Source organism: Chroicocephalus ridibundus, chromosome 2 (genome assembly GCF_963924245.1).
Source record: "Chroicocephalus ridibundus chromosome 2, bChrRid1.1, whole genome shotgun sequence".
Classification (NCBI taxonomy): domain Eukaryota; kingdom Metazoa; phylum Chordata; class Aves; order Charadriiformes; family Laridae; genus Chroicocephalus; species Chroicocephalus ridibundus.
The window spans coordinates 118,096,276-118,111,228 of NC_086285.1; the positions used below are offsets into that span (position 1 = coordinate 118,096,276).

At 39.7% G+C, this 14,953-nt stretch overlaps 1 protein-coding gene across 6 annotated transcripts in view; it reads left to right on the top strand.

Annotated features, from left to right (window-relative positions):
• Positions 1 to 547: 547 nt before the first annotated feature.
• RBBP8 (RB binding protein 8, endonuclease) overlaps positions 548 to 14,953 on the top strand; it is a 44,468-nt gene continuing 30,062 nt past the window's right edge. The window contains exons 1-4 of one of the 6 annotated variants that reach the window (XM_063326701.1): positions 6,126 to 6,526; positions 7,585 to 7,722; positions 9,243 to 9,463; positions 14,555 to 14,597. In XM_063326701.1, the coding sequence (XP_063182771.1) occupies positions 9,352 to 9,463; positions 14,555 to 14,597 (155 nt within the window). In that variant the 5' untranslated portion in view covers positions 6,126 to 6,526; positions 7,585 to 7,722; positions 9,243 to 9,351. Of the gene's footprint in view, positions 670 to 6,010; positions 6,103 to 6,125; positions 6,527 to 6,605; positions 6,717 to 7,584; positions 7,723 to 9,242; positions 9,464 to 14,554; positions 14,598 to 14,953 lie in introns of those variants that run through there. The other 5 variants (XM_063326698.1, XM_063326699.1, XM_063326697.1 and 2 more) reach the window with 5 other exon arrangements.

Below are 14,953 nucleotides of genomic sequence, written 5' to 3' on the forward strand. Positions count from 1 at the left end.
TTTTTAGCTGGTCACACTAAAGATTTGGTGTTATTTGATTATAATAAGTCTGTACAGTTAGTGTTATAAAAAAAAGGTATTTTCTTTCCTGTTTCTCTTTGTACTTATGCTGGGCAAGACCTCTAGCCCAGTGCATCTGCATATAAAATGAAAGAAAATTTATAACAATAAGATCTTGCTACACTTAACAAGGATGTATCACACCCCCACCCCTCAGTAAATTATTTTGCTGGAGGCTACATCATTTTCTCTGAGTAGTATGTTGGGAGTTGACAGAGGCGTGAATAATTCACCGTGTATGAAGCCTCCCGGAGCAGAGCTGAGCTGCAGCATGTTGGGCCAGCCTTTGATGCAGACTGGTTGGGCAGGTTCCTGGGCGCCCCGGGAACCGGTCTGACGGGCCTGTTATGCCAACAAATTCTGGTATGATTCCATGCTCTCCAGAATGCAGAAACCTGCCCAGCCAGTTAAATGAAAGGCATATTAGGTTATCCATTGCACATTGTATATATCTTAGGTGCAGCAGATCTCCTCTCGGCATTCTCTAGTGTGGTCCACAGTGGCTTCCTCATCTTTCTTACACTTGAGGTTTATAGCTGGAGGGGAAGTCAATAGTAAATATTTATCACCCCGATCAAGAACAGAACTTTTCACAATTCAAACAGAAGGGTGAGTTTTGAAAGTCTTTCTTTAAAATTAATTTAAGATAACCTTAAGCAAAAATTTCTCTTATGCTTGAAGTGGTATAATGGCTATCTCCTTAATGTGTCTGAGTACTGCCAGTCTCTACGGTGCTTGTTGACAGAATTTTTCTGAGTGCAGCTTTTTGACCCTTCTGTGTGCAGCTCAACATCATCTGCTCTGTCTGCAAGAGTGTTTGCTGGAGAGACAGTTCAATGAACTAAACATGGGAGTGAGAGGTAGAAACTCCACTGCCAATGACTTAGTATTTTGAGCAGGTCACTTAAGTATTGCCTATTGGTCTTCTCTTTTATACAGTGTTTTTATAATTCCTGTCTCATAACAGCACTGTTGTGACAAGGCATATGCCATTACAGTAAGATGTGTGGTTACTAATTCTTGCCAGACTAACTTTTCTAATTGTTCAATTTTATGGATTGAGTTGATTAAACCTAGATTTACATATTCAGAATTGGCTTCACAGTAAGATAAGAAACATACTTGTCATTCTTACTGCTTTCTTTTTATATACTTATTCGAAATGTACCTGTTTAGAACGAGTAACGGTGGTGGCAATGTTAATAAAAAGCAGTCCTAATCTTAAAGGGTAGGCAGACCTGAAAGTTGTACCTGTATCTGCAACTGAATCCATTCACAGGTTCTGTGTCAAATAAGAAAAATTAAACAGTGTGAAAACAAACCTGTGGAATCTGGTAACTGATTAACTACTGGAGCACAGAAGTACTTGCTGAGCTGAATAGAAAGGAATGAAGACAGGTTTTGTCATGCCTGTTAGGACAAAATAACTCTTTAACTTAAGTAAATGTGAATCTTCTTGCCATTTGTGTAACTACATTTTTGAAAACCCTCACATAGCTACTTCCATCTCCCTGGAAATCTTAATTTAGTCTGTCTTTAAGTGAAACAATTACCGTTCTCTTTCATGATGTAAAAATCAGAGTCCCCAGTGGACATAAACCACTAGATAGAAAAATATCTGTACAGGATTATGTAAGACTATAGGGCAGTCACACAACAGGAAGCTTCAATTATGGAGCTGTTTAATGCCAGCTATTTCCAGGTTGACGCAAAAATTAACATTACTATTCTTTTGTAGAGTGCAAATAAAAAGGCCTCCCGAGCAGCTTAAAAACTCAGGGAATAGCAGACTGAAATGACCTTCTCATTAGAGGCATTGTTATCTGCGTGTAAAAATTTTTCTTCAAAGCGTGGGAAAATGGAAAAGAACATAGGGAAAGTTTTGTACTCTCACAGAAGCTAAAAATATTCATCAGGAAAAAACATTTATAATTTTTATCATCTCTCTTGACTTTGCTATCAAATACAGAAGGAAAACTTGCTAAGGAATAAACCACTTTCAAAAGAAAAAATATAGCTGGCTGAACTGTATGGTTTGCACAGGGACCCTCTGTAGAGCCTATAAAGTGCTACATGAGAGCTTTGATTTCTAAAGCCACAGGATTTTAACACAGCACATTTTTTAAATTCAAACCAAATAAATCACTTTTTCAACATACTCCTTGCCATCCTCTCTCTCTCCAGTTTATGTGTGGTTTTATTTGGGTTTTCCTCAGCTGCTTTTTTTTAGCTTTTAGGGCAGGGGCCATTGTTTGGGGACTTTTTTTCTCGAAAGGTAAGTAAAATATTCTTTCCCATACGTTGTTTCTCTTTTGCTTGTTCTCCTCTCCTGAACTCTTGTCATTCACTACAGGAAAAGGTAGGTAGCATGATTTTGTACACAGACCTGTAAACTTTTACTTCAGCTGCCCGAGCCTGAAACAGCCTTCCAATGCTGAGATAAATATGCAATAAACTACTCAGAATATTCATGTTAACCTAGAAACATCAGTAGGAGCAAAACATTTCCGCAAGCAGTTAACACAAATGGGTGCTGCTGCTTAGAGTCGGAGGACCAGGAACACTGCACTGGGGTCCTGCAACAGCATCCCTAAGGTTGCTTTTTTTTTTCCTCCATCAAAGCTCGCTAAAAGACCTGAGAGTTTCAGTTGAATAAATCCTGTCTGTTTCTGACTACAGATGAGGAGCAGTGAAAGCACTTCAAAGAAGAGGGTTTCTTAAAGTGAACAATGTTACTGGCATCAGGGAATTTGATCTTGGCTCAATCTCAAAAGTGGCTATGCAAGCAGCTTGAGAAGAATCAAATTCAGCTAGTGGGGGTGATGGAGTGGCTCCTCCCTATTTTTCCAGAGAAAGCAACTACCTGTGCCAGACAGTACTGGTGTGCTCTGTGCGCTCTCCCAGCTGTAAGAAATCATACCATTCAGAGGACTGCCAGTTCCTACACTCCCAGTTCAAATCCTGTTTAGGTAGCAGCTGAACTGTGCCACATGTTCTTATTCTCTGCATCTGAAGTTGGGCTCCTTTTATGTCCTTATGGCAACTGCAACATAAAGTTCATTAAATGAACTAGAGTTAAGCAATACATCTATTACACAGATCTGCAAGTCAAGGAGGTTGTGAGCACACTGGCCATGTACGTATATGTGCGATCTATTATATCTCAAGACAATAAATAAGGACTTCACTATGTTATGTATAGATATATATGTGTATATATATATTTATATACACAGGAAAAGATATATTTACCACTGTATTTAAAGCAATTAAAATATTTAAATTGGAGTGTAATTCAAAGTTGGTTTTAATCTTTACATCTAAATTTAAGGTAACAGAAGCAAAAAATGTAAGCTTTCTCCTAACCTCTTTTAACCCTATTCTGTATGCATATGCCAGGTGACCTTCTGCTACCTGAATGGTTAGAAACACTGATGCAGCCTCTGTGCTACCCCCCAAAAAGGGTTGGGGCGGGAATTAAAGGCTATTTTTTATTTTATCTGTGCTGCAACATTGCAGTACTCTTACAAGAGAAATTGAGTCACTAGTTGATTTGCTGGTAAACAGTCCAGTCATCAAGAAGGAAGGCATTACCACTAAAGTGTAATTGAAAATCAACAGCTTCACATACTATTACTAAGATTAAACATTTCAGACCAGCCAGGTCTAAAATGGGCTAGGATTAAATTAGATTCCCTTTTTGCAGAGTTGCTCACGGATAAGTATTCTGTCACCTAGTTTAATGTGCCATATTAAGGGTTATTTTGAAATCTGAACATGAGCCGTGACACCACAGAAAGTTTCGTATCTGTTCAAGCGCAACAATGGTGAAGTATTTTTCCCACAGTTTTATTGTCTAGGTGTGTGTGTTTACTCTTATGGGATGAATGAGAAGCAGTTCCAGTTAGACTAGTCAGCTTAACGCATCCAATATAAGTAAATGTGGAACATCAGACTCTTCAGTAGCTTTCTAGTACATTTAATGAGCCAGGGATCTATGCAGTAATTAGTGGCCAAGTATGTGATTATACTGAATACATGAAATCAAATAAATCTGGAAGGGAGATAAAGTTCAACTGTTGGTCTTAATCCGTTATCACTTACTGTTGAGTAGATAACACTGTAGAAGTCAATGGATTTATATTGCTGTAAAGTTCAAAGTGAGAGAACAGGAGAATAAACTGCTCACACAATTTATTGGGAAATAAAATGGATGACAACATCATTATTTTCCAGAGTGCTTCCAATAAATAGAAAGAAAGGTCCAGTTTACAGTAAAATACCTGAACAATCAGCGAGAGGGCTATTTTATTGCTACTTATCAGATCTGTGTATATATTTAAGTCATCTGTTACTCTTAACTCCAAGGAAATTGTTACTTTCCAACATCAAAAATGTTTAGATTATATAAGTTTCAAAAGTAGAATAAAAAGCTGCCAACAATTACTTAAAAAGATTGGAGTATCTACTCCAACCTATTATAGTCGTTTTCTTCCATAAGACGTAGCTCATTTTAGTTCTACCATATGCGTACTGATACGATAATGGATCAAGCTTATGATGTTAAGTAATCTGCTCCTGAGTTACTGAACATTGGATTAATTTTACTTTAGTTGAAACATAAGTGGTTATACAATGGTGAGGAATGTGCAGAAAAGTTACCTACAAGATTTTTCACAATACTTCAAAATTCAAGGTACACATTTGATGGGAAACCAAGAGTATTTTCAACAAAGCTGAACAACAGATTTAAAGCCTGCTTAGTCATGAGTCATCTTGTACTCCTGTCTGACAGTATTTCAAAATACTTCAGAAATGTTGAAATAGTATTTCAGATTCAGTTTTATTTACGCTGTAGCTCCATATTTATGATACTTTCTGAAGATCTGAGTAACATAACAAGGGTAAGAGGGAGCTGTTATTAACAGTTATTAGAATACCTGAACATCTATCTTTTTTCATACCGCTATTAATAATCTAGAAAGCATGTGGTTTGCAGCACTGGCCTTTGCAAACTTATCACTGTTGTGTCCTCTAATAATGCCACTAAGCTGTCTCTGCAAGCGTTCCTATGCATACCAAAATGGTCCAGCGGAATCATGTGAATGCAGAACGCTGAAAAGCTGTGTTTTGTTTCTCTTTCATTACTAAAGAGAACTACAAACTAAAAATCAAGCGGCTTATCTCATGGCAGACAGCAGGGTTGGTCCCAATGAATGAAAGAACATTTATCTGCAATTTGGGCAAAAAATTTCCGTTGGTAAAAATCTCAAAAGTGACACAAAAGTTCAGCTACCTTATGCTGTATTAACTATATGAGCCTAGACGTTTTCATATTCACACAAAACATTAAAATACGCTCTAGGCTGTTCTACCGTACGCTAAAATACAAACCCATGGAATCTGTTAAGATCAAGGTGGGGAGGGGATGGAGGGAAGCACTGCAAATACATCTTAACTTCTGTGTGTAAACTCAGCTGTCAGCAGACCACAAATCCTGTGGAAGAGGTAGATTTGGCAGCATAGCCCGAATGCTAGCAAGGCCACAGGAGTTTCAAAGACCCTCTACATCTAAACCAGCAATACTTTCTTTCAGGTAGGCTCCCCCTCTATGGGCAGCATTTACGTTAATGCACCCTCTTGCACACACCTTGGCTCTTCCATAATGCTTTGCGGCTGCCATGCTTAACCGTGTCACCCAAGGCCAGATTCGCCCGTCCCCTCGGCTTTCCTCTGGCTGCTCTCTTTGGAGATCCCAAATGCCAGGCCAGACACACGGCAGAGGACAGGGCTAGGACAACGCCTGACGGAGGCGATGAGGGTTTGAAATGGCGTGGCCCTTGTCACCTGAACGCCGGGCGGAGGAAACCGCCTCAACGGCCGGGTCAGGAGGGCAGCCCCTCACCGCCCCGCTCTCGCGAGAGCCGACAGCAAGCCTCGCGAGAACTACCCGGGCCCCACCTCTCTCCGCAGGGACGGCGCGCGCGGCCAGGGCTTTCCCTTTTCCCGCCGTTTCGCGCGGAGCGGCCGGCAGCCAACCAGGTAACGGCGCGCGCTCGCCTCACCGCTGCCGCCGCCGCCTGGGTAACGGCCCCGCCCGCGCGGGGACGGGCCCCGCCGCAGCTCCGCGCCGGCAGCAGGGCCGCCCCCCTCTGTCACCGGCCACACGCGTCCCGTCGCAAACGCTGTCCGTCCGTCCGCCGGGAGTCCCCCGGGGAGGGGGCGGGACGGGGGAGCGATCCGCGTTTGCCCGTTCTCTCGCGTTTCGGATGGTGCGGCCGGTCTTGCTGGGGAGAAGGGGCGGGTGGGAGATGGCCGACCCCTCCTTTGCCGCCCGGGCTGCTGGGCGTGACAGAAGGCTGTCGGGAAGCTGGAGCGGCTGAGGCGGGGGTGGTCGCTCCCCGCCCGGGCATCTCAGGCGATGGCGACGGCGGGATTTCTCAGAGCAGCCCGGCGTGTGTTACCAGTGAGTTTTCTGTATGGTGTTTGGGGAAAGGGAAAGTGAAAGAAAGAAAAAAAAATTAAAAAATGACCGCTGGGAGGTACAGGAGAGCCGAGTTTGTAGGAGCAGCTGGTGCTCAGGTTTTTTGATGTTAGTCAGGGGCTCAGGAAACACAGAGAGGCAACGTGTTCCTGTCAGCGAAATATAAATACAGGTAAGCAGTTTCAGTGGTTTATCGGTGGCAGCTGCCAGTGCTGATGGAGGCGTGTGTAGGAAGGCATTCGTCTGTGAAGCTGCGTGAAGTCTTACCGTGCCGGTGGGAGTTGGTGGTTGTAAGAAGAGGAAAATAGAAATGTTTAGGTTGTTCTGTGAAAGGGTCAGTCGGGAGGAGAGGAGCAAAGCCCCGTCCCTGCCTCCATACAGCAGCAGGACACTGGGGAGAGGGGCTGGCATTGTGCTTCCAGGCTGCTCCTCAGGCAGCTTCCAGTTGTCTCCCTACCTGCAAGTATCTGTACATCCAGCTCTGGCAGTTTTTTTCCCTAAGGACTGGAAAATCCTTTTTTAGGACTGGAGACTTAAGCTAAGAAATTGACATCACTGAGCGTCTTTTTACACCTGTGCAACTGCCCAGACCTGTCAAAGGCACTACTTGAACAGTTGTTGGGGGGCCTCTATTTGAAGGCAGGTTGAACACCTGTAGAAAGCAATGTATCATTTTGGGATCTTGAAGCAGATGAAGCTTGGGAAAACCCATTGCTCTTTCTTTCCCCTGTTTGTATTCAGTTGACGTGCTAATAATTTGCAGAAACTCTGAGCAAGTTTTGTGCATTTTTTTCTTACAGTCGTCCTGGGGGGGAGGAGAACCAAAACAAAACCACAGGGGCAGCCTTTACTAATTCTACAGTTAGATGCCCTTTTCTTTAAAATGATTCATCTGACATACTCAACTCTAAGGCAGTAAGGGAGGGCAAGTTTGTTGATTTCAGTGCCCTAGTGCTTGACAGAGAAAAAGATGGTTTCTGAGATATCTGTTGCTGAAGGTAGAAAAGCAAGAGTTTAAAAGACATTCCTAATGTCACTAGGCAATCAGTTCCACAAAGAAGCATTGTAAGATGGCTTAATGTGACTGCACACAAAGTGGAGCATTTCAGCTGCAAAGATGCAAGCAGATTACTGTTCAACTTCCGCTGAAGAATTGTAGGCATTGCTAATTTGAAAAGGTAATTTTATTTTCTATTAAGGACTTCTCTTAATATCAGAACATTTGCTAACTTGAAACCAGGTACTGAAATGGGCACTGAGTTTTCTATGGACAGAGCATGTTAAAGCAAATATGGAGCTACCTAATGGTTACTGAGGGTTCTGTCAGCTCCATTACTGTAGCGTTTAAGTATCCTTATGCTATAGAAAACATAAAGTTCAAGTGTTCCTGTGTTGTTGAGAATAACGCTTTGTTCCATTTATTCCATTATTTTTATTCCATTTTAAAGAAAGCCAGACTGAAAGAAAAGCGACTTGCTTAAGACTGTGCACAGAGATATGAGAAAGGAGACCAGAACCAAGGCCTCCAGGCCCTACACTAGGTCACTGACCACTGGACTGAACATTTTATCATGTTCAGTCCAGGGGACCTGCTAAACCAGTAGCTACATTCAGATATTCTAAGTTGCTTGAAGGTTCTCAAGATAGGAAATGCAGCCTCTTGACTGATTGTAGACCTCGTGTTGTCTGAACTACAACTACAATTTGTCCCTCCAAAATTTGAAAGCAAATTCCTCCTTTTATTTAGGCAAATTGTGGTTTGTTTGCGTAGGCTGCTACTTTAGGAACAGTACAAAATATGGTAGATATTTTTTTTCATATTGTAATTTATATTACAGGGTAATAGAGATAGCTATGTCCACCTGGTAATGACACAGTCCCTGCTCAAAAGTGTTTGTTTAAAATTGACAACATAAAAATGGGGAGAACTTAGAATGTCCAGTTTCACGTACAGGGAACTGGAGGACAGAGAGTGATTATGTGAGTGTTTCAATATTGGATACCCAGTGCCAATAGAATTGAGTCTTACCTTGGCTCAGACCCAGATCTGAGTACCATACTTCCCCTGTAGTTTACCCGAGGGCATCATCTGTGCTAAGAAACCCTTCAAAACAAATAAGAATTGTGGGTAAGATTGTTCTGAGTTGTGTAGGCAGTCTGGCTTTTAAGACAGAGCTGTCTGACTTTGATAGTTCTCCTCAAATACTAATGTTTTGGGTTATAAATTTCAAGATTGCTCTCTTATTTCCTTTTCATCAGGGAGTGGGAGTCATTTCAATGTAGAATCACCATGACTTCAAGGGGGTATGAGCTTTTCTTTGCAGAAGGATGTCACTTGAATCTATGTTTATAGACAAATACATCTCTGATAAAGCTTTTGCTGACAGCCAGATCTTGGAAGCATGGGTTACTTCTGGGAAAATGGGAATTCTGTTTAACTGCAGCTTTACATAGGAAAAAAATAGACTGCTAAGCATCTTAATCTAATTTTAAGTTGATAGCTGTTTAAGGCGGGGGGAAATCTGTCAGTTTATAATTATTTGTAGCAAAATACTTAGCATCTTCCATGCTTTCAGGGTGAATGTCAGTATGTAAATACAACTCCACAAGGACAGGCAGTAACCTTTGCATTTTACCCATGGCTGCAAGTTATACTCTGATAAATGCAAACTTAAGTGTTGTCGATCTGTCATTACAGGCATACACCTGTCTTCAGAAACAGCTTCATAACTATGTAATTTAAAACTTAAGGTGTGAGAGTGAGCCAGTTCTGCAAATAAGTCAAGTTGGGAGCAGAAAAAAGCAAGATGAATGCATCTGGAGGAAGCTGTGGGAGCCCTAGTTCTGCAGAACCTACAGGAGATTTCTTCAAGGAATTGTGGTCCAAACTAAAAGAATGTCATGATAAAGAAGTACAAGGTAAATTGCTAAAGTTTGTGTCAGCAGAAAGCTGTCTGTTACCACAGAAAAACTTTGAACCAGAGTACCACTCCATCTGCACTGAACTAAATAGATTTTTAATGTCTTATGCAGATAGTTGGACTGGATGATTACAAATGATCCTTACAGGTTGACCTCCTAAGCCTGGTTTAACAGGATTAGATTTAAACTATCAAGTATAAATTATTTGCTAGGTCAGTGAAGAAAAAGTAACACAATGTTACATGGGATCTGTGTGCTTAGGGAATATTGAGATGTAGACATTCAGGGGAATTTTTTGCTTTTTTCTTTTGACTTTGGGTTTAGTTACTTCAGATACATTAAAATGGTTTGCATTTTTTATTTCCCCTAACTTGTGCAAAATACCACTGCAGATTAATATGACTGAAGTGAAAAGTATTTCTTCAGTTTTTAGTGTTCTAAATTTTATCAAGAAAATTTACAGTAAGTTGCTTATTCTTACATTGTATTTTGTGACCTGTGATATCAGTCTTACTATGGATTGACTGTTAGTGTAAGCTCATTCTTCAGTAGTACAGGAAATTAATAACATTCAAAGTAAAGATGAATTATTGCACCTCATATTCTTACTATAATATTGTTTTACAAGTAGTATTCATAAAAATATTTTGCAAAAAATACTTCATAAGAAGTTAAGGTTTTGTTCTGCTAATCTTAAATCACACTATCCATTCTTTTGGGTGGAATTAGAACAGTATTTGACTGAATCTTCTAACAGGCATATCCTTATGCATGAAATAGTATTTATATTAGGCTGGAATAAAAGCAGGTGAGTATTTATGACTTAAGAGCTTTAGTCATGCAAGTGGATCTTTGTAGCCAGACCATTCCAGTGGCCTTGGTCATTTCCACCAGCCTCAAAATAGTTCCAGGTCCAGTTATATCATCACTTCTTAATTTCAAGAACAGTGGAGGATTGTTTTATAATCTCTAGATGTTTCATACCTCCCACTGAAAGTCTTGACTCAACAATTTACAGCACTGCACCTTGACGCTTTGTGTTAGTACTTTTTTAAAAAATCAACCAAACAAAAAAACTTCTATCAATTTGGCAACTGAAAGGAAAGATGTACCAGATATTAGCATTTTGTTACATTAAAATAAAGTATGTATAACCATATGAAATATGATTTTATATTGTGTCCCAAAACACACACAAAAAATCTTAATTGTTTTTTATGAGTTCTTTTTTTTTAAATGGTTCTTTTCAGAGTGGGTGTGATGTCAACTGCAGATAAATGCGGAAGTACTGACAGAATGGGATCTGGCAATCTGTGGCATGTCTGAACAACAAAAACTGAACAAACAAAAAACTCTAATGTAGAGGGTAATGTTAAGTGACCCTTTCTCTAGTTTCTTGGGATGTGCAGCACGTGATTCTGAAGTTTTGGTTTTCTTTATGCAAGTGAAGATACTCTTTAGAGTGCATGCTGGGTGTGGCCAGATAATTTTGCCACTAGGCAGTCTTTTTCATGCCTAGCCCTTTGTCAGTATGTCCCACACCGTGTTAGGTAAAATTAGGTCTTCTGTGATAACATCAAAGACATGCCTGAAGGATAGTTAATTTTTTCAAAAGGTGGGGATCCTCTTATAGAAAATGGTACTGGAAGATATTTTAGAAACATCAAACACAGGCTTGCCTGGACTTTGCTTGTTGCTGAAGTCTATAAATAAGAATTAAAATTGACTCATGAGTTTCCAATCTAAATGTCAGCAAAAAGTTATTTTAAAGATGGTGGAAGGCTGATTAAGGGAAAGTTAGTTGGAGAAAAAGATTTTTACATGTATAGTGCACGAGGTACTGAACACTGTAATGGTGGAATTCTTATTTATTTATTTTTCTTATTTATTATTACAAATCTATGAAAAGTATGATTTTTGACACATGAGCTTGAAATGGTCAGGGATATTATACAAGTTATAATATTTATATATCTAGAGAATATACATGAGAGAATACTTCAAACTCATAGTTTGAAATTAATTTTATTGAATTTTTATATTGCTGTATTGTGAAAGGTGTGTTTTTCCACCGTGTTAGCTAAACAAACACAGCTTCCTGTTCTTCTAAATTGATTGCTTGCAAAAAATTCCCAAATTTGGCCCTCTTCAGACAAAATAGCTATCATGTTCTCTCAAATTCATTATTTAACGACCCAGTTTCCAGAGACACTGGGCATGGTCAATGTCAGTTGACTTCTCATGGAATTCAGAAGTGCTCAGCAACTCAGAATAATGGTCATTAAAACTATACTTACTTTTATTTCCTACCTGTAGAATGTGTGGGATATTTGCACAGTGCTCACAAATTAGAAAGGAATTTAGTAATACTGTTCATAAAGTGAGTAATTTCTGCAGGTATTAATACTTGCAGCTAGCTCAAAATAATTATATGGATGCTTGCTGCATCTGGGTCTTATCAACATGGTTGCAGAGGATGAATTCAGATCTAAACTCTATACTAAAAAGAAACGTATTTTGGCATAGAAATGTGAGGAGAGTTTTGTATAGAAGTAGCCTAGTTTTTTTTCAATTATTCCTTACCTCTGAAAAGCAGAAGATATCAATTGGAAAAAAAACTGTAGTCATAGATGCAGAGAAAATTATGAGGAAAGCAGTCTCCTTGATAGATGGCTGGAAGCTCCTCAAAAGTAAATAATTATAGAAAGCAGAGCTTGAAGGGATCCTAGGAGGTCATCTAGTCCATCTCTATGCCCTTAAGGTAGGATTATGTCTGTGTCATTGCTGACAGAAGCTTGTCCAACCTGTTCCAGGAAAACTTTAGCGATAAAGATTCTGCAGTCTTCCCAGGCACTGTCAGTTTTAAGAAAGTGCATTTAATGCATTTGAAAATTCCTCAGAACAGAAATTGTCATAGCCATTAATTGAAATATTACAGATACGTAGTCTAATCAGGTTGCAAGTTTCATAAAAGACTATTGTGCATTTAGCTAATCTGCCTAATAATAGTTTCAAGAAAGTCCCCATCACTTTAACAGGGACAGCGTGTCATTTACTAAAGTACTTAAGAGCTTTAGGTAATGTAGATTTGTACAGTCTACAGCTTGTCTATTCCATAGAAGTGTTGTGTGAAAAATAAAATCGAATCAGGAGTGTTAAATAAGGAAATCTGAAAAAGCAAAGCTCTTTAAATGAGCATGCTTAAAACCTCCCCATGCTCGGTAAAAGCAAAAGGCAGAGATTACACCCGATGTAGAAATTCAATGCTCTTGTATAAATGTAACAATTTTCCTGCCTTCTCATTGCAGTCATTTGAATTAAGAAAAAACGCAGCCTTTAAGTAACTAGTTTGGTTCCTCCTGAATTCAGGTGAGAGGGGAGATAGTGTTACCTGTAGCACAGTACTGGGCCTTTTGAGCGCTGCCTCTTCAATTTGTGGCTCAGGTTGCCAATGTTAGAATCCTAAATACTTGCTGAACAGACTACCTGTTCATACAGGAGATGCATTGTTGTGCAGCTTCATTCCTTCCGATGGGTGTGGAGCAGCATTAAAGCACACTTTATAGGGGTTCTAATTGCAGATGCCTAATTGACTTGATGAATAGCAACTACTTAAAAAAAATAAACCCTCTTTCTGTGCTGATCTGCGTGATAGAACATAACATCTCACAGGTGTTGAAGACTTAGAGATAAAAGAAATCCTGCTATATTTCCTAAGAACTTGGGTTTTTAAGTAGTCTCTGTGCATTTTTATCTCGTTGTCTCACTGGCATCTTGGTAGTCTGTGGCATGGTTTCGCTGAGGCTCTGGCTGGCCTGACTGTTACCTTATAAGTGGCCTGAAGAGTGAACCTTCTCAAGCAAGTAGTTTTCCTCTTTGAGCTGTTCGCAGTTGAGTGTGGCAGGGGAGAGAGGAAAAAAGAAGTCTATTAACTGCCTTGACCTGCATTTTCTGGAGTAAGATGTAGTATTGGGTATTTGACAATTCAAAGTTGTCAGAAGTGTTCTGGTTTCATAAGTTTATCCTGTTATCCTAAATGACTAAGGCTTTTGCAAGAAAACTCACAAGACACCTTGTATTCAGACTGAAGTTGCTCACAACTTTTAATAGTTTGGAGAAAATATGGCGTTAAGAAAAAAGATGTGATGTTACTTTCTGATGTCATACAAAAATCAGTACTGTATTTGTATTTAAGAAAATATTATACTGCTGGAGTCTGATTTCTGACCATTTATTTGGTGTAGGAACGGCCAGCTTGTGTGTGGGTAGTGTCACGTAAATTTCCATGGCACTGCATCCCGCTTGTTAAACTGTGCCCCACTTAAAGCACCTTTTATCTGCCTGCCCCTGTGCACATACACACCCCAAAAACCTCGCAAGCTGATTGACTGGACTGCTGGCTAGCCCCTAGGCTGCCAGCTGGCCACTCCTGCCAAGAGCATCAGTTGTATTTGCAAACCTTTTTACGTGTGCACAGAAGAGACGTTTAGGAGCGTGTGGGCCTGACCGGGAGAAGGGTGACATGAAATACTGTTCCTCGGTTCACCTTAAGGTGTTCCAAAGAAGCTTTGGCTGAGAGGGTCTGGTAGCATGCCTCCAATAAAGTATGCTGCTCTTCTGTGCTTTAAAGCTTTGAATTATGTATTTTTAATGTTTCCTTTAGGCGTATACATTGCAATACATTTTTCAGTTCAGTGGTTGGATGCTACATTTCAACTGTAGTATTACCCATTTATGTGTACACAGTATTTTATGCTACTTACGTAGGCATAGTCAATGAAAATATCTTGACAGTGCTTGGTATTCATGTGTGGTTTTCTACAAAGGTGTTTTTATACCTGTTTAAGTGGGAACCTGCATGTTTGTTTAGGAAGTTCCTATTTCCTAGAGATCATAATAGCTATATTTGTTTCCAAGATCTTGTAGAAAATACTCAAGACGTCCAGAAAGAACCATTTTCTTTCCAAATTAGTGACACTTTTTCTCTCTTCTGCGGATGTCATTGGCACAAAGAGAGTTAGTTTATTGTTTTAGTCATTTGTTTGAATCAGAATTCTATAACATGTGTTTTCTTCTTTCTACTTTCAGGCTTACAGCTGAAAATATCTAAGTTGAAAAAGGAAAGATGCTTGTAAGTATTCATCCTAATGGTCTAATTTTAATAAAGGAGAGTCTGAGTACCATTAACGAGCTGCGATTCTTGTAAGATCAGTTGAGGTTTCATGGATTCTTCCTTCAGACATGTACAAAACTGCTCGCTTTAATAATTCAGCTGAAGTCTTCTAAAGATATACATAGATCTCTTTATAGGCTGTGTAGCCAGAACAGTAGGTTTGCCTTCCTTGAACAAATAACTTGTAAGGTTTTCTTATCTACAGTATTTCTAGGATGCCTATCAGTATGTTGACATTTCTAATACGAAAGATAATTAGGGAGACATTTTAAAATTGAGGTCAAATCTGTAAAAGAGAAGTAAGTAACAAGACA